The sequence below is a fragment of the Vicugna pacos genome, chromosome 27 (genome assembly GCF_048564905.1).
Source record: "Vicugna pacos chromosome 27, VicPac4, whole genome shotgun sequence".
NCBI classification, from domain to species: Eukaryota; Metazoa; Chordata; class Mammalia; order Artiodactyla; family Camelidae; genus Vicugna; species Vicugna pacos.
Window position 1 is genome coordinate 22,590,859 of NC_133013.1, and position 16,724 is coordinate 22,607,582.

Sequence of the window (16,724 nt, forward strand, 5' to 3'; positions counted from 1 at the left end):
CCCCTGTGTTAGATTGCGCTTGCTTGTGAGTTTGGCCAAGAATGTCCTACCTGCGTTCTTACAACAATACTGATTCTTGTAATCATTTGCCTTGAATTCTATTTTGTCAGATGCTGTAATATTACCTCAATTTACATTTTTATTTTCTGCTTTTGCGTGTCTTTTAGGTATGCGTCTTTTTTTAATTTTCTTTTTTCCTTTGTTTTTCTTTTTTTCTTTTTTCTTTTTGCTAGGTATGCCTCTTAAAGAAAATACATTATTGGATCTTTTATTTCTATCTAATCTGAGAGCCATTCCCATCTAATTGATTACATTTATTGGAATCATTCTTTTATTAGAAATATACATGGGTTTTTCTATCTCTCCCCCCCTATTTTCATTTACTGGGCCGTCTTTTTTTTGCTTCCTTTCAGTTCTTCCTTGGATGGGTCAAGTTTTCCTCTACCAATTTCAAAATTATGTTTTCTAGCTTTGTTTTTATGGTGGGTGCTTTTAACTTAAGGCCCAGACTCATAACTACTCACCTCTGTGGATTTCTCAAACTCATCAGTATCTTGTCCCAAACGAGATGAGAACTTTCAGTGCACCCTCCGGCCCTGTGGCCTCTCTGCTTGCATCTGTAAACTCTGCAGACCTTGTTCAGGACGGTAATTCTTGGTTGGCATGTGTGTATTTCCTTCCCTCCTTTTCTCTGACCCTAGATTTTTCAGACAACAATAAACACCAGTTCTCGCCCATCTGACGGCTGCCCCCTCCTCTCCCCTGCCTCCCTGTGCTCCCGTGAGCCTGAGATGTTCAGTGGGCTTTCGTGTTTACGATTCGGCTACAAGTGTCTACATCCAGGGGTGATTTTACTCTTGCCTTTTCTGATTTAAAAACTTACCTCACTTTCTTCCCACACGCAGTGTTGCTGTTGAGAAATCTAATTTCAGTCTGATTGGCAGGGGATTCGCCCTTCCTCTCCCGAGGCGTTCGAGGCATTCGGAATCTTCCCTTTGCCTCTGGTTTTCTCACCCGTCATTGTCATTATGCGTCCGTGCGGGGGTTTACCTGTCAATCCCCAAACCTGCTTGTCCCTCTGGGAGTCCTTTTGCTCTGAGATCTTCCATCTTTCTTTAGTTCTGAGAGGTTCATTTTTATCATTTCTCCAAGTACATTTTCTCCACCTGTTATTCATCTCTTACCACCTCTGCTTTCACCATTTCCATGTCTCTCAGCTTTTAAAAAATATGTTCTCCTTTCTCTCCTGCTGCTTCCCAGGAGGGCCTTTCATACAGATCAGCTCTGTTTCATGCGTCTGTCTGCTCTGGGGTCGTCATTTTTTTATATTTCTCATACATAATGTTTCCATTTTTTTTATTACAGCTTCTTGTTACAGCAAAATATAATTCAAATGTCCTCTTTTAGAGTATGTTTGTCATGTTACTTAAAAATTGGGGTCCACATGTTCCAACAGTTTTGCTTCAAATGATATGTGCTGGCCAGGGTGTTGTATCTCTTTCCTGGTATCCTCAGGGGTCTGGTTATTTCGACCCTGGGGTCTGAGGATGTGTATTGACAAGGGCTAAAGGCCAGGCCCTAGTTGGTATCTCTCCAGAGAACCTAAGGAGAGGGGAGGGAGGGAGCCCCAGGGTGAAGAATCACAATGGAGAAGCTCATTTGCTAATGCTTCGCAGCTTTGTTCAAAGTTCACTTTAAACTCTCAAGACTGAACAGCATTGGAATGAGAGAGTAGCCTTGGTTTTTAATCCGCCTCCCATGGGTCTCAGAGAGGGGAGGACAGGGGAGAGGAGAGGCCCTGGGCAGGTGGCCATCAGCTGCTCACCACTCTGCCGCAGGGCCTGCCCTGCACAGCCGCCTGCAGCCTGGGCTGCTGCCACTGGAACCGTGGCAGAGGGGGTGGCCGTGGTAGCCTCAAGGCCAATACACAGGAGAAGCCCGCACAGAACGTAAAAGTTTTTCCTCTAACTTCACTTCTGGGTGCTGGCTGGGCGCCACCGCCCCCTCCCACCCCTCTCCATGCACGCTGTGCCAGTGGTGTGCGTGTGTGAGGTCCTCAGATGCAGGCGTCCCCCTTGCTTCTGGAGCTTCTTTAGGTTGGATTTGTTGGGTGGCCACCTTGCCAGGCCACCTCCCTGAAGGTGACATGGGATATTTGTATACTTACCCTTTCCTCCCAGCAGACACACACACACACACACACACACACACACTCCACTGTTGTGCAGCCTCTAGCTGCTTGTCTGTCCACCAAGTGCAGTACAAACCCGACACATTCTTGAGATCGTTGGCTCAAAAGAGCAGATAAACCAAAGGCCATGTCCCAGGAGCTACCCCAGGCTTCGGACCTGCCTGAGGACCAGTCTTATTAAGATGAGTTGCCTTGCATGAGGAACGGGGACTAGATAAATTCTAGGTGATATTTTAATTGCCTGTATATATGACACCATAAATGAAAATGAGACTGTGGCTTTTAATAGTTTCACAATTTAAAAGCTCAGCACAAATATATTGTCTTCTTGAAAGCAAAGTGTGTAAGAAGCCAGCCAGCTCACAGTCAGAAGGCTGCCTGGTGATCCGAGAGGCGAAACCACGGCTCTTTCTTCGTGTATCACACAAGCCACCCGGCCCACGTGCGCCTTTCTTTTTGCCGTGGACTCTGTCGGCAGGAAGGGTGACTTGTTACCACCGCTGCTGAGTCCCATTCAGGGAAGTAACACATTTTGACTGGCGTTCACGGGAGAGCTGGAGCCACGTCGGCGTCACCTGCTGTGAACAGGACAGTCTCCGACACTTTGTGTTATCGCCTGGGATTCACGCCTATTTGTTCCTACAGCTGAGGTTTCTTACAGAACCCCACTGCCCCCCAACACATAGAATCTTCTTGGAAAAAGATGCGCATGCTGGCTGGGTACTGCCATCCTAACTAACCCCAAGGAAGCAACCGTCCTCTATTTTGAAAGGCTTATTTAGGATAAGCGAAACGGGCCATCCCTCCCATGAGCACAAACTCCACGAGAAGCAAATAAAAGCCGTCAAACTGTCAGTCCCAACAGGGAACAGCAGGAAGGCCTGACCGTAAGTTCTCAAGGTGTGAGTGTTCAGACCCCTCAGGTGCCACTGCATCTGGTCTATTCACTAGCGTCTGGTTGGTGCGTGTGAGTACAAAGAGCAGGAAATTGGCATGTTTTAGACCAGTGTTGCGCTGGGGACCTTCATGTATATGATCAAACAGCAGGGCTCGAAGAAATACCCTGAGTGCACACATCTCCAGCCTCAAGGACCCACCTTTAAACTGGGAGAACGCCCAGCCTTCTCCCAGAGCCACCTCCCCAGGGGTGGTCACACGTATTCACAGCTTTGTTCTAATCCTCCTCGCTTTCTAGAATCTGCAACAACTGACTTCTTTCCCTCCTTCTTTTCTACTTCAAGTTGAGGAGAGTGTAATGGAGGGGCTGTTGGCAAAGGCTGGGCAGGGTTAAGGGCAAGTGAAGGCTCAAGGTGATGCCCCAAGACCAGCAAGACAGAGGCTGAGGGAAGAGCCTTTATGGCGTCAGGAGATGGCGCAGCTGGTCTTGTTAATTAAACTGGAAGTCACTGCCACACCCCAGGCGGTGTGACCCTTCAGCAGCCCCTTTTGAAGCTGCAGAAAAACAGTTCTGCATCTCTGGACAGCCCTCCAGGTCTCTAGGCTTCCATTCTCCTTGAGCTACATTGCAACCCTGCATAAACATGTCCGTTCAGTAGCATCAAGACCTCAAATTCGAATCAAGTCTTCTGGGGATGGGGTGAATCCCAGTGCTGCTCACCAATGACACACAAGCCCCACAGCCTTGCCCAGGCAAAATACCCCTTATGTCCATTTTACGGATGAGGAAACTAAGGCTCAGGGAACTTCAGTGCTTTGCCCAGGAGGACATAACTAGTACGTGGTAGACTCGGATTCAAATCCAGAAGAATCAGTCCCAGCCCAGTTCTCTTTCTCAAGTGCCAAGCCACGGTGCGAAGGACAAAGTCTCCCTAGGGAATCTGCATGCAAAGTGAAGCAGTGCCTCCCATCTCTCTTTCTTGAACACCCTTTAAGAGGACTTAAGAAGCTATGAGAGCCTCGTCAAGCCTTTTCAGCTGAGAGCTAGAATTTTTCATTATAAAATTAAAATAGTTACAACAGACATTTTCTGGCATATCACCCCTAAATACACGACCTGAAATTTTCCATCCTTCCCTCTCCTTCAGACTTCCGTTTCCCCTCCCGAATGGAATTATATCCTTTTATGCTTGAAATTCTTACACTGAGTATTCTATTGTATTTCTTTATAAAAAAAAAGTGATTATACATCAGAATTTTAAAACTTGTTTCATGTCCTGTAAGTGTAAAAGCTCTAAGTGTTAAGAAGCGTTTCTCCTGGACTGGGGAGTTATTACAATTGTTATTAGCATATAACTGATCATAAATATAAACATTTGATAAATAGTAAACATGAAAAATAAACTTCACTGTGAACATTATCTCCTAATTCAATGAATGAGGCAGGGCTTTACCTCCTCCCCAATCAGATCACACATTTATGGATGAATGATTACAGGAGTCACCAGCAATTCTTTTATTGTTGTTTTTTCAAGGCTGTAAGCCCAGAACATCATTCCCGTAAGAAAGCAGATGACGGGAGGAGCTTCAGCAGAGCAACATCCCTCAGTTCTCTGAACAACTTCTCAGCACTTGCTAAACTCTCAGTCCAGGTTGGTGGTTCTCTCGGGGGGGAGGGGGGTCAGGGGAGGAGAAGATGTTTGTGAAGAGCAGACAGGGGGCTTCAACGAGGCAACAGTCACGCTCTGTTGCTTAACCCAGAGAGCGGTACCTAAGGATGTGCTGTGTTGTTTTTAACCATCCTCCACACATATTTCCTAAATCATCTTTTGTAGACACTTGGTACTTAATTTTCAGAGAGAAAAAATACCATATGAACAGGTAAGCAGGGTTTATCTTTCAAACAAGCGAAGTAAGGCTTATGGAGTTCCTTTCTAGTCGGATTATTTTGTGTCCTACAATGCTTTATTAACACTTGCCAGATAGCTCAGGATTTCAGATTTCTTGATAGATTTTTTCAGGGTAGGCATCATATCTTCCCTCAACACCTACTATACAGACACGAGATCCAAAGGCATTAATTTCTTACTGATGGGCAAGGCTGTTCGCCTAGTAACTAATATATATTTAGACCTTAGTATGTATCAGGCATTATTCTCTACATTAAGGATACAGCAGTAAACAAAGTCCTTGCCTTCCTGGAGTTTACACCTGAATGAGATGAGCAAGACAATAAACAGACAAGCAACACAATCTGTCAATGATGATAAATGACACAGAAGTAAAGCTGAGACAGAGACATGGAGGGCCAGGGCAGATGAGAATAGTGGTTATCTCACTGATAATGTGACACTGGTCAAGAGGAAATGATGGAGCAGGTCACGCAGGTCTCAGGGCGAGAGTGTTCTAACAGAGGGAACAACCTGTGCAAAGGCCCTGAGGCATAAGCATGGCCTGGTGTGATTAGGAACAGCAAGACCAGGAGGGCATGGGTGGAGTGAGTCAAGGGAGAAGGCGGGGGGTGGTAGGACTCACAGGGCCAGAGACTGGGGCACCAGATGGTGCAGGACTTTGTGGTCCATGGTGAGAACTTCATCCTGAACCGTGAACGCTGTGCGGAGCCTCGGGAAGGTTTTGACCAGGAGTGACAGGGTCTCACTTAAGTTTCAAAGAGACTACTGTGGCTGCTGTGGAAATGGCACTTGGGGCAGCCACTCATCATTGCTCAGTCTTTTCTTTTTCTGGTCTTAGTGACTATGTTTGGATTAAATGACTCAGTTGTTGACAGTAATCTCTGGAGCCTGAGACCACAAAATAACCAACTCCCTTTTTCACTGTTTTCATTCAACTGAGAGGACAGTAATTTACTCCCCCTTCCGCAAATGTCTCCACGTACACATCTCTGGGATATCACTTGCTCTACTGCACTGTAATTTTTTATATGCGTACCAACACCCCCCATTAAGCTGCGAGCTCCTTTAGGGCAAAGAAAAGAAAGGCGCGAGTCTCCGTGGTGCTCACACGTGGTTTTTATTAGCCAGAGTCCTGCCTCCCAGGAGATACGCAGCCAACCAAGGCACCCAGCCACCATGTTGTTCCTGCCTGCAGGGCTGATGCCATGGCCCGCCTGGGGTGGGGACCCCTGCAAAGCCGCTTCAGGGCCTCGTTTCCACAGGTACAGAGCTCCGCGGGAGAACAGGCCAGACAGAGGGCCCCGTCTTCCCTGCCCGGGTTAGGACACACACAAGCCAAGCGGGCCGTGTGTCACGGAGCAGAGACAAAGCCCTGAGCTGCCGCCTGGAGGCCTGGGCACGTGGGGCTCCTCCTACCAGCCAGGCCACTGGATGGCCGCCTGCCTGCCTCCCACGGTGGCCAGTCCCCAGCCTGGGGGTCCCTTCTTTGCCCAGCGTCACACACATAAGGCAGCCAGATGCCCTCCAAGTACGGGGTTCTAGGAGCTGAGGCTGCCGGACGAGGACCAGGCATCTGAATAGAGAGCAGGTGAGGGCACATCACCCTGCGCTCCTCCAGGCAGCTCTGCCCCCACACCCTGGGCTGTGCCCACCAGCCCCCAGGAGCCTGTGACCTCGAGGAGCTGCTCCATCCTGGGGAGCGCGGGGCCGGGAGCAGAGCGCCCCACTAGGAGTGGACCGCCCTGCTGACGGGCCGTTTCTCTGTGAAGAAGCTTTTCAGCAGCAGCACCTGGCTGACGCTGACCACGAACAGGGCGATCGTCTCACCGACAGACCAGTAAGAGACTCGGCTATTCAGGTCTTCGGCCCGGGCCCGGTCCTGGGCCTCCCGGAGCCGGTAATGCGTCTGGGAGTCAATCACCGTCTTCAGAGCCTCATGGATGGTCACACAGGCAGATTCCATCTGCACAGGGAGAGAAAAGCAGTCACCGCGAACCCCCAGAAAAGAAGAACGGAGCCCGGCACACCGCACGCGTTGTCGTCAACATCCTCGGTAGTTCTACTGAATGCTGGCCGTGTCTGCACTAAGGGTTTGACGTGGTTTTACTGAACCTTCCGAACAAGCCTAATTGAGGCTCAGAGAGGTTAAGTAACTTGCTCAGAGCCACACAGGAGACAGCAGAGTCAGGATTTAAACTCAACTATCTAAGTCCCGAGCCTATGCTTCCCACCACTGCCCTGTGTTCTCTTACTTAATACCACATCTCTGAGAGGCCGGGATCATGACCCCCAGATTCCCTGCCCTAATCCCAGGAACCTGCAAATATGATGAGCTGTCACTTCCGGGACTGTTCTATGGCACAGTCGACCTTAAGACAGGGAGACTGTCCGGTGGGCCTGACCAAATCACAGGAGCCCTTCAGAGCAGAGAGCTTTCCCCAGCTGGTCAGCTGAAGGAAAGGTCAGAGAGGCGGGATGCCCGAGAAGAATTCGGTGCACCACTGCTGGCTCTGAAGATACAGAAGGGCACGTGCAAGGACCACAGAAAGGCCTCCAGGACCTGAGAGCTCAACAGCCAACGAGGAAATAGGGAACTCAGTCCTACAGCCACAAGGAACTAAATTCCACCAACCACCTGAATGAGCGTCAAAGCACTCATGTTCCTCCCTGGAGCCTCCAGATGAGAAGCCCGCCCACCGGCACCTTGATTTCAGCCTTGAGACCCTGAGCAGGGGACCCAGCTGAGCCTGCCCAGGCTCAGAGCCCACAGGACTGGGAGATGATAGGTGGGTGTCGTTTGCAGCCATCAGGTTCATAGTCATTGCTGACTCAGCAACAGAAAACAGATACATCATGTCTGTGAAGGAACATGAGCTCTTACTCACAGGCCATCTCTAAAACATCATTTTATCCAAAACCTAGAAAATTCTAACCCAACAGTGAGTTCTCGGGCTAGAGAAGTTCATACAGCATCCAGCAGACATCTGCTTCAGCCCCCGAACTCCAAAGGTGGGCCGTCGACAAAGCGCGGCGCAAGTCGCCAGAAAGGACTGAACCAGTGTAACCGCCATGACTGCCCCCGACACCCCTCAGTTCTCTCACAGACTGAAGGCAAATGGGGGACTCTGACCGAGAAAGTGTGTTGTCCTTACCTGTCCCATTAGATAGTCTTTATTCCAGGCTATTCTAGGCACTAAGCTAGACTACAGGAGGACAGACAAGCTGCCCTTCAGCATTTCTGTTGACAAGGCAGCGTCTTCTGTCTGACCACTGGTCTACCTCCAGGGGCGTGGGCTTCCTCTGCACATACTGGCTGACTCCTCATTCTGATCTGCGGGTAAGAGGTGGCGAAATGTCACATGGAGGGAAAACTGACACGGTTACTGTGTATCAGGTGGAGTTAGTGGAGCTCGACTGGGCACCAGTTCAAGGGGCAGAATCCACAGTAAGGAACAAGCCTGTCTGTGTTTCAGTTACCCCCCAAGGGGAACTTTGAACCTGCTTCCTCAGTGGCGCCCTGCACACCCACTGTTTGGGCCATTAGATTGCAGTCTCCTCTTGCAAGTGGGGTTAGCCAGCCCGGGGTCTTCACGCTCCCCACGTTTGGTGGGTAGGTTGCACAGGCATACCTCGGAGATACTGCCAATGCTGTTCCACACCACCGCAGTAAAACAGATACAACAATGAAGCGAGTCACACGAATTTTCTGGTTTCCCAGTGCGTATCAAAGTTACGTTTACACGATTCTGTAGCGTGTTAAGTGTGCAACAGCATTGTGTCTAAAAAAAAATGTACATATCTTAATTAAAAAACACTTTATTGCTAAAAAATGCTAACCATCATCACAGCCACAAACCTTCCATTTGTTAAAAAAAAAAAGGCAGCACCTGTGAAGCACAGGAAAACAAGGAATGCCTGTACCTATAAACGTCTGCTGTTGAGAAAAGGACAAATGATCCTGAGAAGGGCTCCTGACATCAAGAAGTTGATTCCAAAGGGACTTTTAAGTGCCAACTTGTACCGAAGTTGAATCAAGGTATGACATTTCTAGAAGCTTCCCTAGAGCCCCCTTCCAGTCACTACCTATGACCACGACACAGGAGGACTTGGTAAGTCAAACTAGTTCTCTAGATCACCCTGGTGGTTCCTGCAAGACCACAGTTACTGAAGGTAGGGCTGGGGAACTCAAAAGAGATACCCGTGAAAATGAGAATACAGGGATTCCAAATCATGCAGGGCTCTCTTCTATAGCCCAAACTCCCACTGATTCATTCTTTCAAATGTCTATTTATTAAATGCCTATTTATCTTCCAGACATGATGCTGGGCCCAGGAAACTGAGAGATCAATCAGAGTTAGGCACAGTCCTGGGTCTCAAAAAGGTCACAATTTATAGAAAGGGATCCATGTGATGAGATTGTGACAAGAGCCAGCAAGAGAGGGGAGAGCAGAGTTATGGGGAAGCTGGGAGGAGAAAGCTGCTAATCCTGTCAGGGGAGGTAGAGGGCTACCTGACACAGGAAGTGGAAAACTGAACCCTGACAGATGGACAGCACGTCACCTGGCAGAGGATGAGGGGCAGGCAGGTAAGAAAAGCCCGGTAAGGAGCACCTGCAGGGCCCTGCCCAGGGCAGGGGCTGTGTGGGGAGGAAGTCGTGGGTAGGTGGAGGCTCACAGCAAAGGCCTTGAGAGTCAAGACTTTAACAATCAGCTCTGTGAGCAAAAGAATGGCAAGACCAGGATCCCACTTGAAGAGAAGCCACGATGCAGGGGGAGATGGGAGGCAGGGAAACCACTTCGGCTGCTGCAATCTGCGGGCAAGGAAAAGACGAGGGCCTCAACTGAGGAGGTCGCCAAGTAGGGGGAGAAGGGTTGAGCCGTGAGACACCTAGAGGACTTGGTAACACGCATATTGTTCCTGAAATTAATGGGATGAACGGAGATGCACATATGTATGTGTAGACACACACACGCATGCCTGTGTGTACGCACACATACGCACATGTGCACATATGCATGTATACACACGGTTAGTATGTATAATACACAGAGGCTTTGTTTTTAAACACTAGGGAAGGGCTCACTGGTTTTCCAGGCTAGAATTCCATTTTCCGTGTTTATTTCCATCACAAGAGCATTCAGAAACTTAATTATATTCACTTGAATTGGAAGCTCCTTGGACCCCTGGGCCCGAGACTGGGCATTCAGCAGTATAGGCTGATACCTCCAGCCTTCTCCCAGGGTCCAGAATCACTAGAGGAGGAGGAGGGGAGAGGAAGAGAAACGAAGGAGGGCACAGATATCACACGTGCAGGTGCCCCAGGCAGAGAATAGATCAGATAGGCTACGTAAGGCATCACTTTAAAGGCTTAGATCCGATGTCACCGGCCAGAGACCAGCACTGTGATTCTATGAAGAGGGCCTGAGGCCTTTAAAGGAACAGCTTCGGATCAGATCAGCGGCAGGGAAGGAGGCCGGTTCCCAGAGGGTAACAGAGCAACAGCTGGGACTCTGCAGCTTTCCTAGCATCTAAAGCCAGCAGACACCTTTAGAGCCTGGCATAGACCCCACCGGAGACGCCAGCACAACACATCCCCAGATCCACAGACACCTGGAAGCATCCCCTAGCACAAAAACATGCTAATTCCCCAGCCACTGGGATCTGCCATTGGCATCAGGCTAAGGCACCTCTTCAGCTTGTTATCACAAAATGTCAGGTAACCCGGCCAGCCTGCTTCCTGCCTTGAGGGAAGCCAGCAGAATCCCTGCTGCTCCTAAAAGCCCTGTTTGCCCAGGTCCCCACCTCCCCAGAGTGCAACCTTCAGCCTTGCCAAAACCTCCAGCCCTGGCTGGCTTCTGGCGTCCTGGAACCTCACAGGGATTCTGGGCACTGCTCCATCATGACAGTTGGTCTCTGGAGACACCCTGACCAGTCCGCCTCCCAGGACCATCCCTTTCCTCTATCCCACACCAACATCCCATCCTGCCTCTACACCTGCTGATGCCCAGGTCTTCATTGTGTGACCACCAGCAAACTCCTTTAGCCTCACGTCATCAGGGCCTTCACTGATAGGAGTTCTTGGTTGTTTACATTCTTCAGGAACTCAAAGGCAGGGATGCATGAGATGACCCTTAATCTTCCCTCAACCACTACCGAGGCAGCCCCGGGCCTTTGACCTCTGTCAGGAACCTTCAGCCTAGGCTGTGACCTGCCTAGATTCTCAGGAAGCCCTCAGTCTGGGCTCCCTGAGTAGCAGGCTCAGCCCACATCCTCTGGTAGGAGCCTGGTCACGCTGGAACTCAGGCCAAAGACAAGTCCCTCTGGCCTGAAGCCCTGGCCTGGGCCTTGGCCACTCTGTCCTGTTCCTTCAACCCTAGTACTGATACTGGTACCAGAAAACACGGTCTCTGGCCCAGCACGGGGCTGGACCAAGTCTCAGGGGAAGAGAGATGACAGCTGAGGCAGCAAGGATCGAGCTGAGGGAAACAAGACAAGGGCCGGCGAGGAAAGTGGAAGCTATACCATGAACACCTGCACCTGCTGTTCTCCGCCTGGGCGGCCCTCCCTCCTCAGCGCCGGACACACTCCTGGGTGACCGCCCACACTGTCGCTTTTCAGCTAGAACTCTCCCTGTGAAGACTTCCCTGAGCCTCCTGGAAGAGTCAGCGGGTCCCTCCCTGGAGAGCCCTCGCCCTTAAATCACTGCCCTGATCACACGTCCCGTGGCTACGTGGGTTACAGGGCCACCCTCCACGCAGGGCTCCTGGCGGCTGGGACGGCGCCGTCCAACTTCCCTGAAGCCGCACCACCCCGGCACGGCGCGCAGACTGAGCGCCCCCTACAGGCGAGCCAGCGCTCCCGGAGGCAGACGCAGACACAACCCGGCCCGTTCGGGCAGAGGGGCCAGAGGGACAGCGGTTGAAGGGAAGAGCTCTGCTGAGGCTGGGCGGAAGGACGAGGCTCCCAGACAAAGAAGAGGGAGGCGCAACCCCTCTTCCTGCAACAAAACCAAACTCTAATTCTAAGGCTCCAGGAAAGAACGTCTCTCTTGCATGAGTCCATTAAGCCTCTTCTCTACCAACTCCTTTTCCACTGGCAAGAGACGGAAGTCCTTCAGCTCAGCTTCTGGAGACTTACACAATCTTCAAGGCGGAAGCTGTTTCATCAATGACCAACAGAGCTCTCGAGAGGATAGGTTGTGAAAGATCTTACACACAGTACACACCCTGGGCTGGACCTTCTGTCGGCAGTCACGTTGCCAAGTTCAAACCCAGTGCTGTCCCAAGGAACTCTCCACGCATGGCCACTAGCCACTTTTGTGACTACTGAGCACTAGAAATGTTGCCATAGAGCAAATGAGCAAGTGAATTTTTAACTTAATTTTAAGTAATTTAAATTTAAATAGCCATGTGCGGAGAGTGATACACTGGGCAGTGAGCCACTAACCCCAACTGCCCAGGGAACAAACCCATGGTCAAAGCCATAGGGGAACGGGGTATTTGGTCACCTCGGAGGGCAGCCTGGAAGGTACTCTGGCCTCTCTGGAGATTCAGATGCTCTGGCTTTGGTCCTGGAACAGGTGCAACCATACACGGTCATCCCTGTGTTGCGGGTGTCCCTGGGCCCTGCCGCTCAGTCATCTGACAAATATTTGGTGAGCTGCTATTCTGTGCCACACCCCATGCACTGGGGCGCTGGGGACACGGGGGTAAGGAATACAAAGTCCCTAGCCTCAGAGCCTGCATGTGGGAGGGAGGGAAGACTGATGGAGGAGGCTAGGACTGGATTATAGTTAAGCATGAGAGCCATGGGTGACAGAGGTGACTATCTGTCCCCCAAAATATCACCGTTTCTCTTCCAGAGTGTGGAGTTGTTGCAAAGAGTCGACTGCCCAACAGGACCGTATCTGCTAGCCGTCCTTTCATCCAGACTGTCCACATGGGTCTTTCTCAACAATAAGATATGAGTGGGAGTGATGGTGTTAATTCTGGCTTTTAAGACGCAGGTGGGGCTTTTTCATTTCCTCCTTGTTTTAGTGGCTAGAGGCAGAGGACTCTGAAGCCCTAAGGGACAGCAGAAAGATGACAAGAAAGGAGCCTGGCTTCCCGAGTAACTCCATTGAGGAAAGCCTTCCACCCCTACCCTGACTCACTACATTATTAGTTGAATAAGAAAAAAAAAAAAAAACTTCCACTGTGTTAAACCATTGGTATTTGGGGCTTGTTATAGCAGCTTGTGTTCCCTTAACTAATACATACAAAGTAGGACTTTGGTCTTTCTGATGTAGATACGTCATATGAGCAGAGAGAGGCACATGCTATGTGTACTTTGAAAGCAGTGCTGTCAAAGACTGAATGGCAACACAGGAATACCAGAGGAGAGTACTGCAGGGATCCAGTTCAAGAACAGACAGGAAGGGGGGAAGGGGAACATGCTGTCCTTAGGACTGGATGTGAAGCGAGGGGCAGAGCCAACACTGAGACTTCAGACTGGGAGCTGATCAGCCAAGAGGGGGACAGAAGAGGAGGAGCAGGTTGCGGGGCTCAGTCTATGGCTGTAAATGTCCACTCACCTGGGTGAGAGCTGTGACCCTATTCCCCATGTCTGGGAGAATGGGGGGCTCGTCGCCCACTTGAAAGTCAAAGTAGACGGTCTTGTGAGAGAAGGTGGAAAACTCATTACTGAAGCAAAACTGATAAACGCCCTTGACCTCAGCCCGGTGCGTGAAGCTGTCATACTGCTTCTTGGTTTCCCTGTAGATGGTGTTCCCCAGGGGGTCCTCCACATAGCAGTCAACATCGTAGTGGCCTCCAGTGATGACCTGACAACCACAAAAGACACCCACAGTCCAATGTTAATAGAGGAGCAATCACCACTTACCAAACACCAACCAGACACTGATTAGACATCACAAACATTTTTTTCATTTAATCTTCACAACCTTTTAAAGCAAGTACTATGACATGCCCCATTTTACAGAGGATGAAACTGAGGCTGAGAGAGGTAAAGTGGCCATGATCACACAGCTTGAAAATGACAGACCTGAATTCATGCCTGTCTGATTCCAAAGGTTTTGCTTTGAAAGAGTACAAAGAGCCTAATCCTCCCCATTTCACAGAAGAGGAAACTGAGGGTCCGAGGTTAAGCAAATTGTTGAACGCGTCTGTTAAATATTCGTATTATTGCTGATGGAATGCAAGGGGAAGGCAAATACAGACTGAAGCATTCACAGAATCAGTGACTATCAGAGGTGGGAGAGCTCCCAGGAATCACTAGCTCAAACTTTCTCTGTAAACATAGGAAGGGGAAAAACCTCCAAAGGGCAAAATCACACAGGCAGTCAATCGCTTCTAACCAACAACCATCAGAGAACACAGTCAACAGCCTCCATTTGCTTCCAAACTTTAAAATTTCCTTTTGTCCAGATGGAAAAAGTTGCTTTGTGATTAGTGAGCTTCCTAATGTTGGAGGTGTTTAACTCAGGCTGAATACTCCTTAACAGGGATTCCTGACCCAGCAGTGACCAGATGACCTCTCAGGCCCCCTCCAGCCTCATAATGATCAATTTTTGGTGACCATACCTAGGTTACCCCTGTTAACCCAGCCGCAATTTGCACACTGTCCACAGAGATCTGAAAGTGGCTAGACGAACGACTCAGAGGCCATCATACATGATGCTGTCCCCAAGCACAAGCCTCTTTTAGGCGCTTTGGTCAGAAAGGGCCCATCAAATGGCCTGCCAGCCTTTACTCCTGCCGTCTGTCCTTCCTCATCTCTGTAAATGCTTGACAGTATGTGTCCACCAGCAGAGCCTGTCTGGGTATAATCCCCACTCAGCCCCCCAAACCTAGATCTGCTCACTAAACCTGAAGGGCAGATTCCTTACTCAAGACCTGCTCCCCTGAAATGTGAGCCATGAGATCTCTCACAGGAGCCAGGAGTGCTGGAGCTGGGAGCTGTTCTGAGCCATATGGCAGCAGCCAAGTCTTGCAGCCACATCACTCCTTGTAAACACTGCCAGAGCTCTAAGGCTGTGCTGAGACCTCCTTTCCAAAGCACCCATTTTCATCACTTCCGCGCTCACCCCAGCTATGACTTCAAACGCTGGAGGGAAAAATAAAACCACAAACCCTTTTCCTCTTGCCACCATTTTTTCAGTACAGGAGGGGACAAAGCACTCCAAGAAACTTGGGACAGAGAGCCTGGGTCCAGCTAATCATAGATCTCATTCCTTAAAGTCAAGGGGCCTGCAGGAAGTTACTCTGGCCAACTCCAGAGGATGCAGGACCCGCCCCCGGGGCATCCCCATCCTGGGCACGCACCTGCGGCGCTACTCCCCTGCTTAGTCGGGGCTGTCTTGAGTGGGTTCTGAGTGATCAAAACGTTCCTCCTCACGGGGAAGTCAACTGGTCCCCAGTCATTCCCGGCCCCTGCAGCCTCTGTGGCTAACTCCAGCCACTCCAACCTGGGGCGCGTCAGTGCCCAGGCGAGACCTGGAGGGGGGAGAGAGAGGAGGCGCCACCGGGAGCCAAGGCCTTACTTGGTAATCCAGGGAAAACTTCACGCCCTGCTCCACGTCCTCGTGGAAGCACTGCTTGGCGTTGTCAGGCAGCTCGAAGGTGAGCTCGGCGCCCCCCGACCGTTCAGCCCGGAGAAGGAGAAGCAGCAGCAGGAGCAGCGCGGAGGCGGAGCGCGGGGTCGCGCTGTCCATGATGCTCCCGATCCAGCCCCGCGGGCGGAGGCCCGGGCGTGCGCCCCTCGCGGGTGGCGCAGTGGCAGCGAGACCTGGGAGAACTTGCAGAGGCAGACGTGGCGCGAGCGCGGCGCTTCCGGGACAGCCGACCGCTCAGTGCGCAGCCGTGCGCTCCCGGGTGGGCCGGGGCGCGAGGCCCGGGAGCGCCGCGGCCTCCCCACGCCCCTTCCGCCGCTGCGCCTGCGCGCTGGCTGGGCTGGCCTGGGGAAGGGGACCGCCCCTTCGCCCGCCCCTCCCCGTTCTGCAGGGGTGTCTCCGCGGAGGGGAAGCGGAGCCCCGCCCTCGCCCCGCCAACCCCCCTCCCCCCCGGCCCGGCGCGCGCCCCCTGAGAGGCGCGCCCTGCGGACATCCCCTGCTGACGCTCTTCTGCTCCCTCCGGGAACCGCAGGGCTGACCTAGGTCCACCCAGCCCACCCTCCCTGGCTGCAGCAACACGGAGCCCGTGGGGTTCTACGAGGCACAGGCTCCGCTTCTGACTGGCTCTGTAATTGTCTCAGTTCTCCGGGGAATCGTCTCCTTGCCTGGAAATGAGTGTGCCCGCGCCTACCGTGCACCGTAGTTAGGCGGGCCACGTGAAGAAAGATGTGCAAACCCTGGGGACGCAGTAAACACCCCTTTCTTCATTCCCATCCCCTTCCCAAGGTGAAAAAGTGTGCGGGGGGCGGGGGGGGGGGGAGAATGAGAGTAAGTAAAACCCCGTAATTACATCCCCTCTGGGGAAAAGAGTGTGCTCACACAAGGCTTCGGGAAGAGGTGAATCCAGGTCTCTCACTCAGCAATTTCAGGTATGTTTTGGTCGTCAGGATTAGTTGAAGACTATTCTGGGACAAAACAATCATTTTTTTCCCCGTGACTTCTCAAAAGCATTGAAAGCAGGTAAATTAATTTACTGTCTTAATCTGTTACCATTGACCTAAGAAGATACTTTGTACAATCATTACTATAGGATTTTATATTCACTATGATCAGG

At 51.1% G+C, this 16,724-nt stretch overlaps 1 protein-coding gene and 1 long non-coding RNA gene across 2 annotated transcripts; one reads left to right on the forward strand and one right to left on the reverse strand.

The window, feature by feature from the left end:
• Positions 1-6,099: 6,099 nt before the first annotated feature.
• On the reverse strand, positions 6,100-15,923 carry TMED3 (transmembrane p24 trafficking protein 3). The gene is made up of 3 exons (XM_006208841.4): positions 15,542-15,923; positions 13,574-13,822; positions 6,100-6,964 (listed from the first exon to the last, which is right to left on the reverse strand). The coding sequence occupies exons 1-3, from the start codon at positions 15,710-15,712 to the stop codon at positions 6,728-6,730; spliced, it is 657 nt and encodes a 218-aa protein (XP_006208903.3). The 5' UTR covers positions 15,713-15,923; the 3' UTR covers positions 6,100-6,727.
• Positions 8,682-12,973, forward strand: LOC140689743 (uncharacterized). The gene is made up of 2 exons (XR_012064823.1): positions 8,682-12,655; positions 12,863-12,973. It is a non-coding gene; the product is annotated as an uncharacterized lncRNA (long non-coding RNA).
• Positions 15,924-16,724: the final 801 nt, after the last annotated feature.